Source organism: Pteronotus mesoamericanus, unplaced genomic scaffold, assembly GCF_021234165.1.
Source record: "Pteronotus mesoamericanus isolate MK-2021 breed Mesoamerican mustached bat unplaced genomic scaffold, CSHL_Meso_final contig_116, whole genome shotgun sequence".
NCBI lineage: Eukaryota > Metazoa > Chordata > Mammalia > Chiroptera > Mormoopidae > Pteronotus > Pteronotus mesoamericanus.
Window position 1 is genome coordinate 34,384,831 of NW_026555027.1, and position 16,478 is coordinate 34,401,308.

The following is a 16,478-nucleotide window of genomic DNA, read 5'->3' on the forward strand; positions in this document are numbered from 1 at the left end:
AACATAGCAGTTAATTCTAATACTGTTATGTTAATTGGTTCATTAATATACATAACGATTTTTTCTTAATATGAAGATTAATGGCTATTAATTAAAACTAAACATATCTTGTACACTAAAGTACAGATTAATATCGATAAACTTGCCATTTTGTATCAGGCAGTATTTTTAAAAACAAAGCTTAGTATAAATTTTATTAGAATGTTTTAGATACCATTGAGTCATTTTATTTTGGCCTATAATCAACCTCCTGGGGTATAATAAGATATGCATTTCAATTACAAGTTTAATTTTCAGTGTTGGGTTGGGTTTTTTATTTTGTTTTGTTTTTAAAAACAAAACTTCCTATATTATGTGTGCCCGATCTTCTTAAGTAACTTGGTTAGACCTGCTGGTCTCTTTGGCAGCCTTGCCCTGGCTTCCAAGCTTCCTCTTAAGCCCTTGTTGTCTCCTTCCTTGCAAGGGCCCTGGCTCAGGGGCCATTGTCTCAGCTGTCCCATGCCTACCAGTTCTCTGAGGTTCCTGAAGCCCTCCCAATTCTGTAATTCAGTGCTCTTCTCTTCCGTATTGTACAGCTTTCCCTTGTGATTATGGTATCTATCTAGTAGTTATTTCATATCTTGTGTCTTAACAAAATTGTTGGCTCTTAGATGAAGTATCATGAGGTTGGCCACAGAGGCAATTAATGTGGTATTCTACTGCTTTAATTAAATATCTTCCTGGGTAAATTAAAAACACTCAAAGAAAGGATGGATCTAGCGTTGATTGGTGCTCACTGTGCTCTAGCAGGCCCCGCCTTGTTGTGTCTCCCTTCACAACACTTATTTACATCACCAGGATGTGAGCACAGGTGTCCAGCTCGATTTGAGATTGCTCAAATTTTTCATTGGTTGGAATCCCCTCATTTCATTTACATCCTTGGCCCCAGATTAAATGACCCTGTGGTACTCTTATGGCTTCTGAAGTTAATGTTCCCATTTTCCCACTAAAGCCTCTATGATGATGGAGCTGTGCGTGCTAACGCAGGAAGGCGGTCCAGTCTTATCAGGAAGCGCAGCCCTGTACAGCACCCTTATGTGACCCAGAAAGTCTCTTCTTCCCGGACAAACTACTGAGCTGATAGTTATATTTAAAGTGATTCCTAAAATCAACTTAAGCAAACATTAAATTCACTTGTCTTAGGTGGAGTCTTTTTCCAAGTCTTAAGTCTTGGAAGAAGACTTCATCTGTGAAAATTTTATGAGTCAAAGAAGATTGATTATCAAGCTCTTCATCATTCCAGAAGTTTTATATAATCAAAATTAGGTGATTGATGAAAATTTCATAACTTATAATGGTTAAATGTTATTACTCCTAAAACTCATTTAACTGGTTGAATTACAGAACCAGAATTTAGCATGTACCAATTTTTTTCTCCTCTGGAGGACAGAAAATTAAAATTAAGGGGAAAGTAATTAATTGCTGTATATATGCACAAGATATTGGCTAATAATACATACTACTCTCTTTCTTTTTGTTATTTTCTTTAGGTGATTGAAGACAATACTGGGGTCCGCCGGGTGGTGGTCACACCCCAGTCTCCTGAGTGTTACCCCCCAAGTTACCCCTCAGCTATGTCTCCAACCCATCACCTACCCCCCTACTTGACTCACCCACATTTTATTCATAACTCACACACGGCTTATTACCCGCCTGTTTCCGGACCTGGAGATATGCCACCTCAGTTTTTTCCTCAGCATCATCTTCCCCCTACATTATACGGTGAACAAGGTGAGTAGGTTATTGCTGGCACCGACAGCTGTTGAAAACTGATTACAACATTTAATGTAGCATAAGAGAACCAGAGCAGCCTTTGTTTCTTCTGTAATAAGCATGGTAGAAGACAGTCTATCTGATGTATAAAGCTCATGGGGAATTCCTAGCTTCCTTTGTCCTAAATTGTGTCTTGCAAAAATGACTTCATGGCTTGTAGCTCTTCTGTGTAATTTCCAAATTCTGCCTCCCTGTCCCACCCCACAAAGAGCAACTGGATGACCAGTTGTTATTTTAGAAAGAGGCAGTGATCTATTTTATGTTCCCCTGTCCCATTATCATATTTTTATGTGAGAGTGGCCTGAGGTCGCCGCAGCACATCATTTCTTAGACGTTCATGAGGGTTTTGTGCCCCATTCTCCAAGCTAGAAGACTGTGAGGCCTCGGTAATATTTGAGTCTCCTGGATGCTCTGTGTTCCAATCTTGGCAGAAATCAGAATCCCCTCGCTGTTGATGCGGTTCTCCTAACCCCTGTTTTTAGTTTAATAAATGTTTAGTTTAATAAACATTTTGACAGGCAAAAAATAATAATGGATATTTAGCCGTTATTGCAGCCATGATTTCACTGTTTGTTAGGCAGATACTTACCTTGAAATAAAAAAAAGTCTGGAGATACAGACTTTATGTCTTTTTAACTTTGGCCTTGGTGTTGGTTTAGTCTAACGCCCTTTTCTATCAAAATGGATATTAAGAAACCAGATAAGTGAGGGCAAAAATTAGTCTTTAACCTTTAGAATTTTGCAAAGTGATTTTCTTGAGTCAGACTATGAAGCATGGTATTACTTCAAATATTTATTATGTTGGTTCGGATAAATTGTATGAGAAATACCTGTTAAACCATAGAGTTTTGGAGCAAATTAGCTCCTCATTTACTGTTATCCACATATATGTGTGTGTCTGTGTGTATATATATATATTTTTTTTTCTGTATGTTCATCTCACATTGTAATTTTTTTCTTATTAACAGAAGAAAAATTTGAGATGGGCATTTTAAGTGAAATTTTCTGTTGTAACTTAAGGACAGAATTTGATTGGTTCCTTATTTTTTTAGTAGTTACAAAAAAAATTTAGTATAATTCAAAGAACCAGGTGCTATCATGATGGTGTATGGAGAGATGATAGCAAGAGATGTAGTTAATACTTGGACTTCATACAGGTGTCAGTAACGTATTACTAGTGACAGAATACCCCCGAATCTCAGAGGAGTGAGTATATTCCACGAAAACATTTGGATTAAAAACTGGAAAGGATCCAGTTAATTAACTGTAATGTTAAAAAAGTATCCAGTCCTTTGACACAATGCACATTATTGAGTATTTGTCAGAGTTTTCTGGTGAGCTCTGAGCTTAATGACACTGTAAAAAGCCGTGCCTACTGACTCACTGCTTGCTGAAGAGCGACTGCCTTATTTTAGCAGCCTGTTAGTAGGGTGCCATATATAGTTACTAGTTTGTAAATGATGTACTTCACAATTTTAGACAAAAGTATGATTCAAATCCTCATTAGAATTAAGCAAAATAAATATTTTGTGTTCATTTCATATGGTATTTTGATGTGATTTTGTTAAATAGCACAGAGCAATAATGTAAAAATAACACTGCCTTCATTGATTACAAATTAAAGAAAGCAGTAAAACAAAATTCCTTTGAATCAATTTAAAAAAAAAAAACCCCATATATATTCTTACTTTAGTTCTCAGGATGCACACCCAAAAGAAATCTAAACATTTACCAAACTATAAGAGCTTAAAATTTTCTTGTTATGGTTTAAAACATTATATTCGTGTCCATGGTAATATTTTAAATCTCAAGTGTAATGCATTGTGACATTTAAAATATTTGTTATCCTTTTTGTATATTTGAACATAATTTATTTGGTCCTATGCCTTTTGAACTGAATAGGGTTATATTTGTTTTTGTTTTTTTTTTCCCACATTCTCTGGTACAAATTGCTTACCTTGTGAAGATTTGCTTTTTAAAGATCTTCCTTAAGCCTAGTGAGCAGAAAGACAATGAGAAGTGGAGCTTTACCCTTAAACAACCCATTGAAGCATCAGCTGTTAAGTTACCCAGGATGGCCGTACAGTGCCGGTAGGCCTAGGGCAGTACTAGCTTAGGTTGCGTATTCAGATAAACGATTAGGGGTGTCCTCTTTTTATTCTCAGAAATATTCAGGTTAGGATGGTAATGTATGTGGTCACCTTATGCATGTGGGGCCCTTTTTCCTTAGGAATATGTAAGAACCCAATCTGCATTATGTATTGCATTTTTATAATGTCCGAATATACTTTTAACTGATTTAAATTTAAAATAATCTCCCCTTACCTTCCCCCAAATCATGAGATTTTACCAGGCCCCCATTTTCTTTTGAGCCACTTAAAAATTTTGTGTTGCGAAGCCAGCTGACATTCGACTAGTCAGTTTGTCTTGCCTCCCAATTACTCCGACACAGGAGTTTGAGACCACAGCATATTGTATTTGGAACCAGGTTGAAAAGATGGCTTACTGCTATGATTCCTTCTTGAATATTTCCCCTGAATCTGTGAGCTTTGATTATTTTTAATGGAAATTTCTCCTCTTACCATTTTAGTAAGTTTTGTTCAAATGTTGGATACTTTAGATGTTACAAATAACTCCATATATTCTGGTAGCTATTATATACTTTCCAATAGAAATGCTGCTCTGTCTACAAAAGTAACTATCCTTTTAAGTATCTTGATTCTAAGTATACATTAGAGACATTTTATTTGTTCTAACTTTGTATATTGCAACAACTGAAAAAACATTTTGACAGGCAAAAATGAAACTTAAAAATTCAATCAGGGTACGAATTCTTTTTGGACACTGGTTTTTGCCTTCTTCATTATAATAATTTCAGGAACATTCCTGAACACACAATATGGTTTTTAATGATTAATCATTCCTTGATTGATAAGAAACAAATGGAAATATTTTAAGCATATATAACATGTGTATCATTTTCTTTAAAATATTTTTATACTGCATTTCTTGACATTTTTAAATTTTTTGGTTAGGAGTCAGATCATTTAACCACTTAATGATTTATTACTGAAAGTGTAGCCTGAGCTTGCCTTTGTTGTAACCATCCATTTTAGAAATTATACCACTGTATGGAATGTCAAGCTACATTACCCGAGAAGACCAGTACAGCAAGCCTCCACACAAAAAACTGAAAGACCGCCAGATTGACCGCCAGAATCGCCTCAACAGCCCGCCCTCGTCTATCTACAAAAGCAACTGCACAACTGTGTACAACGGCTACGGGAAAGGCCACAGTGGTGGAGGCGGCGGAGGTGGCGGAGGCAGCACCGGAGGTGGGCCGGGGATTAAGAAAACGGAGCGTCGAGCGAGGAGCAGTCCAAAGGCAAATGATTCAGACTTGCAAGGTAATGTGCAGAGACGTTTGCCCTGAGCAGTGAATTATCAGGACAGGGTCCCCCTCAAAGAAACACCTGTTATATAAGAAGGTTATTTTGCGCTGGTTGGTCTTTCTACTAGGAATGACTTGGGAGACCTCTGTTCTCTTTCTAGTAGGACAGAATATAGCATCATCTCTTTTTTTATTAATAGTTCATGGCAGAAGTGTTATTTTTTGTTTACATACACTAGGTATGAAATTTTCCATAATTTCAGTGTTTTTTTTTTTACATTAGCCTATTTCAGTTGTTTCACTCTAAGTAGACAGGTGTGGAAGAAATCCAAAGTAAAACAATCTTTCTAAGACATACAGGGCTAGTTTAAATCTCAAAATAATTATACATCATAAAATCAGATGTAATTTCGTGCTGTGCTGAAATTTATCATTGTGTAACAGGAATATATTTCTGTTCGGTTTCAGACATCAGTTATTGTTTAATGCCACTTTGGCATCCTGAATGAACTATTCATAGACCAAGAATGAGGTGGAAGAATTAGGGTCACTACATATTATAGAGAGACATCCACTGAAAAGGGCATGTGTTTGCAGATTAAGTTTGTGACTATAGATCAGTTAGTATGTGAAAGAAGATACATGTGTTTTTAAATGAAGCTTGTAGGTAGGATTTACAGAAAACAAATTTTGATGCCACAGGAATTAAAAACAGAGGCTTTCTATATAGGTTCAAATAGTAAACTGACTTAAATGAAACAAAAGAAGGTAACATTCTGATAAGGTAGATGAGTTTACAGATGTAAATAAAGACATTAACAACTGTAAAAGACTGGGGAAGAACTGATTATAACACTCATTAAATACACCCATTTCTTACTGGACCATAACCAGGTAGACTCTGTGTATGAATGAAAAAGACAGAGTTTATGATGCTTGTGCAGGGAAGACGGGCCTCTGTCAGAGCACAGAAAAACCAGGTAGAACCAGATGGCATCCACGTTCATCTCCATGTTGTTTATATGAGTGAATTGTAGCTTAAGAAACAGGAATAGTAAAATAACAGTGAAAAGTCAGCTATAATTGAATGAAATGTATGATATTTGCTCTTTATCCTTTTCTTAATTTTCAAAGTTTTATGAATTATTAAGCATTATTCTTATACTTATTAAATAAAACATAAACAAGTATATAAAGGAGATGCAAGGAGACGCTTGAACCTTTTAAAGTGGACTTTAAACATCTCTTAAAACGAAGTGCTATGTTGGCCATAAAGAATAATTTTTAGTCAAACGATACTGTCATTTCTAAGTTTGAAATTATATTACTAACAATGTTATAATTTTTAACCTTGGGCATATAATAATAAAAATCACACAAAAAATTAGAAGTTTTCCTAAGGAGAATTTTAGTCTGTAGAAAAGGAAAAAAAGGAGTGTATAATCTGCCTTCAGAGACTTTATGAGTTTGAACTACCTTGATTACTTGATATATTCTTTAATAATTTTTGTCTGCCTTGCACCAAGAAAGATTTAAGGAATGTAACATAGATACACATAGAGGCAGATAAAATAAACTTTAAGGGGCAAAGAGATAATAAGAGAGAAAATAAAATCAAGTGGGAATGACATTAGCATATAAAATTATTGTAGTTAAGGATTAGCTGTGGCAAAAGTAAATAACTTCCTTGTATATGCAGTTATTTCATATCACATATGCCTAACTGTGTAAGCTGTTCTATATCTTAATATTCTCAAAGTCATAAGAGAGGAAGTAGATTTATTTGCATTGAAATCCGCGCTAAAATGTTTGCTAACATTTGTATGTTTACAAGCATTTTGGCATTCTATGTTAGGACAGAGTGTAATCATTTTGAGTACCTTACGCTCCTTGCTATTGTGTGGAAAACATGTTATTGTGTTTGTAACAGTGACATCACTTGTGCTGTGGGCTTCTCAGAGTGTATGTTTCACAATGAAAAGAACTGGAAAATATTTTTATTTCATCTTTAATTTGAACTTGGTCTATTGCGCCTATTCTCATCACATTATTTGCCTCCTAAAAAATCACTCAAAGTGCTATACTCCATGGGACTTAAGTCACAAAATAGTCAGGTGGAGCGTTATTTTGTATATACCTAGGTCATTTTGATAAGAACCTAAGGGTTTATGTGTTAGATACCAAAATAAATATCCATTTACCCAAATGGATTGAAAACTTATGTACTGACAGAAATCTTCACACAAATTTTACAGCAGCTCTAGTCATAATCGCTAAAACTTGGAAGCAACCAAGATGCCTTTCAGTAAGTGAATGGATAAGTAAGTTGCGGTACATCCAGACAGTGGGGTGATAAAAAGAAATGAGCTATCAAGTCATGAAAAGACAAGGAGGCATCTTAAATGCATGTCACTAACTGAAACAAGCCAAACTGAAAAGTGTACATACTGTGTGATTCCAAGTATATGATAGGAAAAGACAAAACTGTGGAGACAATTTTGTAGATTTTTACATATAAATAAAATCACATGATACTTGTCTTTCTCTGTCTGTCTTATTTCACTTGGCATAATACCTTCTAGGTCCATTCAAATAGCAAGATTTCAGTCTTTTCTTTTTCTGTCTAGGTAATACTCCATTCTGTACATGTACCACATCTTCTTTATTCTGTCATCTATCAATGGACACTTTGGTTGCTTCCACAGGAATAGAAACAGTCACAGGGATGTAAAGTACAGTATAGGGAATATAGTCAGCAATAATGTAATGACCATGTATGGTGTCAGATGGGTGCTGGCCTTACTGGGGTGATCACTTTGTAAGTTATGTAAATGTCTGTTATATGCCTGAACCAATATAATACTGTATGTCGGCTATAATTGAAAAAACAATTATTTAAGAAAAACTGTGGAGACAGTCAACAGATTCATACTTGCTAGGGGTTAGGAAGAAGGGAGAAATGACAGGACGGAGCAGCGATGATTTCTAGGTCTGTGGAACTACTCTGTATGAGCCTGTAATCGTGGGTGCATGTCATTATACATTTTTGAAAACCCATAGAAAGTACAGCACCAAGAGCTATGTATACCCTAATGTAAATTAGGAGCTTTGGGTGATGGTGACATGTAAGTGTGGGTTCATCAGTTGTAACAAATGTACCTCTCTGGGGCGGAATTTTGATAGGTGGGGACAGGCTGTGTGTATCTGGGGACAGGGCATATAAGGGCATGCCCTGTACCCTCTGCTCAATTTTGCTGTGAACCTAAAGCTGCTCCAAAAAATAGTCTATTAAATAAATATCTGAGGAAACTGAGGACAAGTCAGATGAAGACATTAGTAAGTTTGTACATAAAAGAATCCTACAGAATTGCTTATGTAGGCCATGTAGGAGACCTTGAGCCTTCTGGTTGTCAAAACAAAGAGGGAAACATGAATCAGGTGGAGTAGGTGAACAAAGGCACTTCTTATTCATGTACTCCATTATATTGTTAATGTATCAGTCTCTCTTTTTTTTTTAAAGATTTTCTAAATTTTTAGAGAGAGGGGAAGGGAGGGAGAAAGAGAGGGATAGAAACATTGATCGGTTGTCTCTCGTACATGCCTGGTGGGACCGAACCTGCAACCCAGGCATGTGCTCTGACTGGGGATCGAACCAGTGACCTTTTGCTTTGCGGGACTATGCCCAACCACCTGAGCCACACCAGTCAGGATCGTATTTCAGTCTTGTCTGCCTTAGAATGTAGTTGTTGGCTGAAAAGATCCCAGAAGGCTTTTTTCCTACCTTCTTGTAAACGGGAACATTCTCTCAGAGTATCTTGTGCTTGAATTTTTTGCAGCTGACTTCTATACCCAGAAAACCCATAATTCTCAAATATGTGACACCATATGATTAATATTAAACTGTAGTTAATACTAGTGTGCTTGATCTGTTTCCATTCATATGTAGTTTGCACAAGAATAGGATATATACTTAACCATAACATGTAGCTTGTGGTATTGTCTACATTCTACGTAGGTTAAGATGCCCACATTTCTAGAGGCCAGCCTTTTTACTGCAGAATTCGCTAGCTTTTGAAGGAATCTAATTGAGTTAATAACCTTTTTCCCACTTACAAAAAACAAATGTTAACCAAAAAGGGGCAAACTTTAAATTTGTAATTGGTCCTGTGATAAAACTAAGTACATGTAAAGAAGCAAATAACTTATGTTAATCTGGAAAAATAAATACGTTAAAAAGATGGAGATAGATTACGTCCTGTTGTACCCCGCTTCTCTGCTAACTGTGCTTCAGAAACACTGGTGGAACTTCAAAAAAAGACAGATTCCTGAACCTCATTTCAGACCTCAAATCAGAATTACTCTGCCAGACCTAGCTTCATGGTTTGTCTGTCTGTCTGTCTGTCTGTTTTTTAATCAATTTTCCACTGGGTATGATGGTCAGCCAAGAGAGCTAAGGTCTAATATAAAGGATGGTTTATAGACAGTGTTGGTCATGACATTGTACCCAATATGATGTAGGAGCTTAGTTTAACTAACCATTCCCTCTACCTACCTCCTAGAAATATGCCTGGCAGATAGTAGGTACTCAGTAAATATTTGTGGAATGAATGCTGTGTTCTTAATTGTTTTGTTTTCCAGAACAGACCTTCTGTTTGAACATGTACCATTTCCTCTTCTAGAACAAATTCCTGTGTTGCCCAAGGATAGACCTCTGCAGCCAGCTCCTCCTTTCACTTACAATTACCTTTAGGAAAACAGCCTAGGCAGGACAGACTCCCACAGTGCCCCGGAGAAACGGAGGATGCCCGTTCCCTTGCACTAACTACCTGGAGTTAATGATGTGATGTGGGGGGAGAACAGCTGGGGCTTTGGTATCAGATTCGGGCTTTGCTACTTGCTCTTTGCTTTTAGTATGCCCTGTCTCCCTGTACCTTCATTTGTAAAATGGGTATTTTAATTCCTGTTATTAAATACAGCCTAGCGTAGTTCTCAGCACCTCAGTATAATGGTCACCATTGTTACTTGAACATTCTTACTGTCTCCCTCCTGTCATCTTAGGATCAACTCTTATCCTAGTGATCCACTTCTCAAAACTGCTACCCCTCTACCCGATGGCTTTTCCTCTCTCCCCTTCATGCCCTTCCCCTACACTGTGACCCGGTGAAGCCAGACGTGGCTTCCTTCTGCTTAAACCCGTCTTACAATTTGAAAGCTAAACCTGGACGACTCCTTCTGAAAGTAGCATTCAGGCTGCGTGGGAGGGGTCTCTACTGGGACAGGAATCTGGCATCTCCAGCCAGGTGCCAGAATTCAAGGACCCTGCCTTTGGTGTCTTGTCATACATTTCATGAGCTCAAGTTATGATTCCCTTTGCTCAGTGTGATCCTTAATAGACCTTCCAGAGGACCACTTTATGTTTTAAGATGTGTGATCACCTCTTTTTCTCTCCATTCCATCCTCTGCAGCTACATAAGATCCAGACATGCCATTCCCCTCCTTAGGGAACTTCCACTGCAGTCCCATTGTCCAGGGAATACAGACTGAATTGCTTAACTGTGGCACCTGCCAGCCTCCTAAAGTTTATGTCAGGTCCCCATCCCCTTGCCACAGATGCCCAAAGTTTTGTCCCACTTTATGAATATATGAATATTTGCCTCATTTTCTCTTGGCCTCTCCTTCAAGAACCAGCTCAGATATCACCTCCTTGTGAAGCCTGCCTGTCTGCTCATAATAATGCTGATTAGTTAGGGCAAAAGACGTCAAGAATTTTTCTCTTTTTCTTTGACTGCCATTTGATTGGAGCTCAGTCCTTGGGGACCAAGTCCATAGTTGTTGAGGGGCAGGGGTAGAAAATGTCCTTATGTGCAGGTCGGTGTGCTAGAGCTGGGCCTTGACCCTGTTCTCTGGCCAAAACCCAGGTAAAATTGTCTATCGCCTTTCATCACAGAGGCTAAAGAGGTTTTTGTTGCTCTTTATTGAGACCAAAGTCTTACTCCTTCTATTTTTATCCTTGGTAAAAACCACAGCATATGATATTAAGGAAGTTACCCAGCGGGATACAGGTTTGTAGCTGATATTCCCCAATTTTCAACCACAGTTTAGTCCCTTTGTCATGTATCCTCAGAAAGGAGAGTAAGGTTATCTGCTAGAAAAGATTATGTGAGGTCATAGAGAACAATAAAATCTTCGGTGAGGACCCATCCACTGGTGGTGGGGGAACCCCTTTTGTGTTGCTAACATATAGGTAGTAGCTTGTATGAAGACCTCTGGAACTCACAGTGCAGTGTGGGAAAAATTGGGACAAAATAGTAAGAATTCCAAATATAGAAGAAATGAAGATACAGCATACTTTTGGCCTTTGACTTTTGGAATTGTTGAGAATCCAGAGATGCAGTTACACTTCAGATGAAATTCCACTACATAGAGCCATAATTTCTGATTGTCACATTGAAAGCCAGTGACAAAAGCGTTATTCTTGAGCTCTCTTCCTAAAGAGATCACAAACTGCCTTCTGACCCTAGCCGTAGTTCTTACTATCAGGTTTTTGCATTCTAATTCCCTTCTCAGAAGGTCCTCTCTGACATTTTTTTTTTCTCTTCCTTTATTTTGCTATCATTGCTCAGAAACCAGAATCTGCCCTCAGTGTCTGTTTACTGAAAACGAGCATGAAAAGTTAATTCATTGTGCAGATAAGGGTTACTGTAGTAAGGTCTGAGAGTGGGGACAGTTGTAGGTCCTTGGAGTCTGCCCTTGGCCGGGCAGTGTGGGCTCCAGGCGGGGGTGGCCGCACCCACCTGTGCAGCGCTGACAGTGTTTCCTTTGTTTGCAAGGACGGGCCTCCTGTTAATAAGGTCTGGAACGTTGGGAGTCCAGGCAGATTTTCTTTTGGAATCCCTTTTGGTCTTGGCTCCCTGCAAGAGAGAACACTGGTGCTTTTCTGCTTAAAATAGGATATTTAGTGGGGCTTTCACACCACACGAGGGGCTGGTCTCGTCTTTCACTTGCAGCCTTTTCTGTCCTGTGAGCACTGTGCCCCTCTGCATGCTCAGACAGGGTGTTTTGGAAGAGAGTTGGGTCGTGGGGGGGGTGGGGTTCTTTTGTTCTCCCAGCGAGTGTGCTCACTTCACTGTATTTCAAAATGTACAGTTTCTAGATGGATTTTTATTATTGCTTCTCTCTCAAGTCTTTGGCGATGATAAATCCTGTGTGTTTTCACCTGTCTGCAGCTGCAGACAAGTCCTAAGCATGGCAACAGTATCAAGAAATCATGAAAAAAATTATAAGTGAGCTCAGGTCAGTGGAATGCACCCATCGTTCTGCCAAGTACAGTCTGAAAAATGAAAATAGTCCAAACAAGCCCAAATCACTTTTATTTTTTTAAAAGGAATTTAATATGGACCCCTGGATCCAAATGCAAGAGACATTCTTTTTTTGGCAAGAAACTGAGCAGTTCACACCCTTACTTCCATTTTAAATGTGGGCTGCCTGTTGCGTCCATCCCCAGTTGTGGAGGCCTCTGAGTGACTTCAGGCCTTGTAGCAGCTGCTTACCTGCAGGATGGGAAAGGAGACAGGCTTGGGGACAGAAGGCTGTTTTCAGAAAGAGTGTGCTGCTGATTGACAGGTGCTTTCTGAGCTGGGCATTCCCCTCTGAGCGCCAGAGCCGGAGCCATCAAACTATGAATAACGCTTTTCCTGTAAGACCCCAGAATGCTTATTATTTTTTTTTTCCTTAGAGAAGTGTCAACTTGACTTGTGCACAGGCAAGTCTGTGGCTCTACAAAGAGGAAACCATGGGGGCCCAAATTGTCGCTAGTGAGCGGAGTGTGTAGGCTACATCATTTACCCTCTTTTTGCCTTTTGCCCTTTTCCCTGCCTTTATGTTGCAATCTGGAATGTTTTAAAGATGTTAACGACATGATTTTTCCAATGGGCAGGATGAGACATTTTTGTCATGTCAATTTAAGAAGTTTTAACTCATTAAGTCATATTTGAAGCTCCACATTTTTCACTTACATATGAAAAGACAAACAACATGCGAAAAAATTCTTTGAATTTCCTTTTGAAATGAATGTTCACCAGAAGATTGAGGGCAGAAATTTGGTTAGTTTCTACCATATGTGGTACTTAACTCTGTGAACCTGTATTATTTTCTCTGCCTTTTTGCTTTCTTGGGAACTGATCACAGAGGCACTTAGATGACATCAGAACCCATGTTGGTAAAACACATATCATCCCCAAAAACCCTTTAAACAGCAGATGTAAGTGATGACATGGTTTGTTTCTGGTGCATATATAACCTTCAATTTTATTGAATTGAAACTTTTATATGCCATTCTCTCATTTAGCTAAGTTGAATTCTAAATCTAACTGGGTCAGAGGTCATCATCAGGAAGGTGCCATGCTTAGAAGGAAAATAACTTACTAGTCGCAACCTTGTATTTAGTCCCAGCGCTGTCACTTGGGAGCTGTGTTCCTTTGGAGAAGATAGTTAATCTCCTAAAGCTTCAGTTTCTTCATGTATGTATAAAATGGAGGTAATTAATAGTCTGTATTTCAGAGAGCTGTCACGAGCTCTTCCTACAGTTTCACCCTCTTACTAAGTTCTTCAAAAATGTTTAAAAGACTGTGGGTGAAGAAAGACCGTACCTTTTTTCTGCTTCTGAGAACTGCCTCCTTGGATCATGTTAGCAGAACACGCAGCCTGGGAGCACGCCCCTCGGAGCGCCGAGAGGCGAGGCTTCCTGCAGCCTGGGTCAGTGTTGTGGGACCTTGCGTGCCCGGGGCTTGAGATAGGAAGGGGTTACCAGGGGCATCCAGACCTCCCAAAATTATCTTGGCTGTGGCTGCCCATAAACAATATGACGCATTCTGGGCCAAAATAAAATATAGCCCCCTACCCTCATTGTGTCTCTGCCTCACTTCCCGGCTGGATTCCCTTGCGAGGCTGAGGAGCGGAGCTTGACAGGCCAGCTTGGTTCTGTGTTTGAACCTGCTCAGCACAGCGACTGCCTTGAATTACTTTGCTAGATATTAGAGGTGTTGGCGGAAAAGGAGGAGGGCTGGCTAGGTGGGGATGACTTGGGTGAATGACAACTTCTTGATATTTATTTTGCTAACACTCATATTACTTGCTGTAGGGACAGTTAGTTACTCCAGATGGATAAGCTAATTAGGAAACCCAGTAAATTTCAAAAGTTTAACATTTTTCCTTGTAGCTCAGAAATCATACACCATCACTTCCGTATTCTGTTGGTCATTTTCCATTCGTCATGCGCCGTGTCCGTTGATACATTGTGGAAGGCGTCTACACAGAGGTGTGAATACAGGAGAGGATGTTCAAGGGGCGGGGTAGGGAAGGAAGGGTTGCATCTCAGGAGCTGGCTACCAGTGTGTAGAGTCAGAAACCGTTTCTATGAATAGTCTATCTGAACTAGCCTCAGCATTGGTGATGGAATTTTGGCTACTTACCAGCTGTTCTATCAATGTTGATTTGTCACATGGATCTTTTGTGGAATGGTGCTTTAGGATCCCTACATACAGCTGCTGCATGTAGAGGCAGGCTGTTGAATCTCTGGTTTTGTACAATCCGTATATTGTAACATGACAATTATAGCCAGTATTGTAAACATGCTAATCGCAAGTCATCCTTTCTTCCATGACTAGCCTTGGCTTTATTTTAAATTTAATTTGCCCAACCAAACACACCAGTGTAGCAGACTCTATTACCCTGTTCCAATTGTTGGTGCTGTAATAAGACCTTGAAATTCTATTAAGAATTGAGCAGAGAACACAAATGGGAAAGGTCCTTGGGAAATAGTAGTGATGCTGCTAGCTCATTGCTGGGGATTTACTCTGCAAACAAAGTAAAGTGTATAAATGTCCCTGTAGTCGACTGTAAAATTTCTAAATTTTTTCTCTGGTGTTGAATTTTTGACAAATGTAAGGTCATAACTACCTCTTAACAACTATGTCAGAAGAACGGGGGCCGCCCCTATAGATGTGCTCAGAAAGGGGCAGGAAAGACTAGGTGAGAGTGGTGGGGATGGTTCCCACTAAACAGGTTCAGGAAGACCGGGAAGTCAGGAGGCGGGAGAGAGAAGAGAAGGGCCACAGAGGAGTGGCGCTTAGGAAGAGGCAACACGGGAAAAGAAGTGGAATGACAGGAACAAACACAGTGGGCAGGGAAGATAAGATGGGCTGTGGAATAAAGGTAATTTGGAAAAAACAAGAGGCAGAAAATAAGAGAGGTTTGATGTTCCATTTTTATATATTCCATTCCTCCCACAAAGTTAACATTTTCCAGAGGAGAGGGGTGCCCTGTTGCAGTCCCTACCTCGTTTTGCGGCCTGTTCGTTTTGCGGCCTGTTCCGCTCAGAGGAAATCTCCCTATGAATAAACTGCTTACTCTTCCTATTGGAGTTTTCCCAACACTCCAGTGTACATTGATTTGATAAGCAAATTAAAAATGCAGTCTTATGAAGAGTTTTGAAAGGAGTTAGCACAGAATATTGAAGTATTGGGTTTTTGAATAGTGATCTGTAGTTGTTAAAGAGATGTCTTAGAGTTTTGGTAATAATTAAAAGCTGGAGATTTAGAAAATTTTCCTACTTCTTAGTTTTAACTTAAAAATTAAGAACAAGAAAAGGGGTTGCCTTTACCCTTGGTCACTGTGCCTTTGTTAAGAGCAGCCTGCTTTCGTTGAAGATACCATGATTATTTTTAGAACCTCTTACAAACCGAGATCCCTTTAAAATGCAGTCAGTTCTTTCCAAAGAGAAAAGAGGAAGTTCACTTTCACTTTACCTTTATATATAATAAAAAGGAGTATTGATAACATTTTTATTATATGCCCAAACCTTGCTTTGTTTATTTTTTAGAAGTATCTCATAGAAACAAATGAGGAAGTAAGAGATAGAACTAGGCCTACCAACAATTTTTTTAAAATTTTTATAAATGCATTTATTATTGCTACTCAGTCACACAGCGAACTTACATTGACCTCTTTTTCTCTAGTGTTTGAAAAGACTCAAATTATTATGTGGAACAGTAAGATCCTTAAAATGAAGAGCAGTGAAGAAACTGCCATATTTTAAGTTCACTGAGTGCCTCAAAACTATTTCAGTATTTTGCCAAGCACATTAAAAAAATAATATTTAGTCTTTCAGGAAGATTTATCTGTATGTGGAATGTTGCTTAAAGGCTTCAGGGAACTCCATAAGATATCAGCATCTCTTGAAAACTGCTTAAAAATCATGTGTTACTCAAGTGAAAAA

At 38.7% G+C, this 16,478-nt stretch overlaps 1 protein-coding gene across 3 annotated transcripts in view; it reads left to right on the plus strand.

Moving 5' to 3' along the window:
• FNDC3B (fibronectin type III domain containing 3B) overlaps positions 1–16,478 on the plus strand; it is a 311,713-nt gene that overhangs the window by 177,919 nt on the left and 117,316 nt on the right. For all 3 annotated transcript variants that reach the window (XM_054580585.1, XM_054580576.1, XM_054580593.1), the window contains exons 5-6: positions 1,530–1,770; positions 4,929–5,219. In XM_054580585.1, the coding sequence (XP_054436560.1) occupies positions 1,530–1,770; positions 4,929–5,219 (532 nt within the window). The remainder of the gene's footprint in view (positions 1–1,529; positions 1,771–4,928; positions 5,220–16,478) is intronic.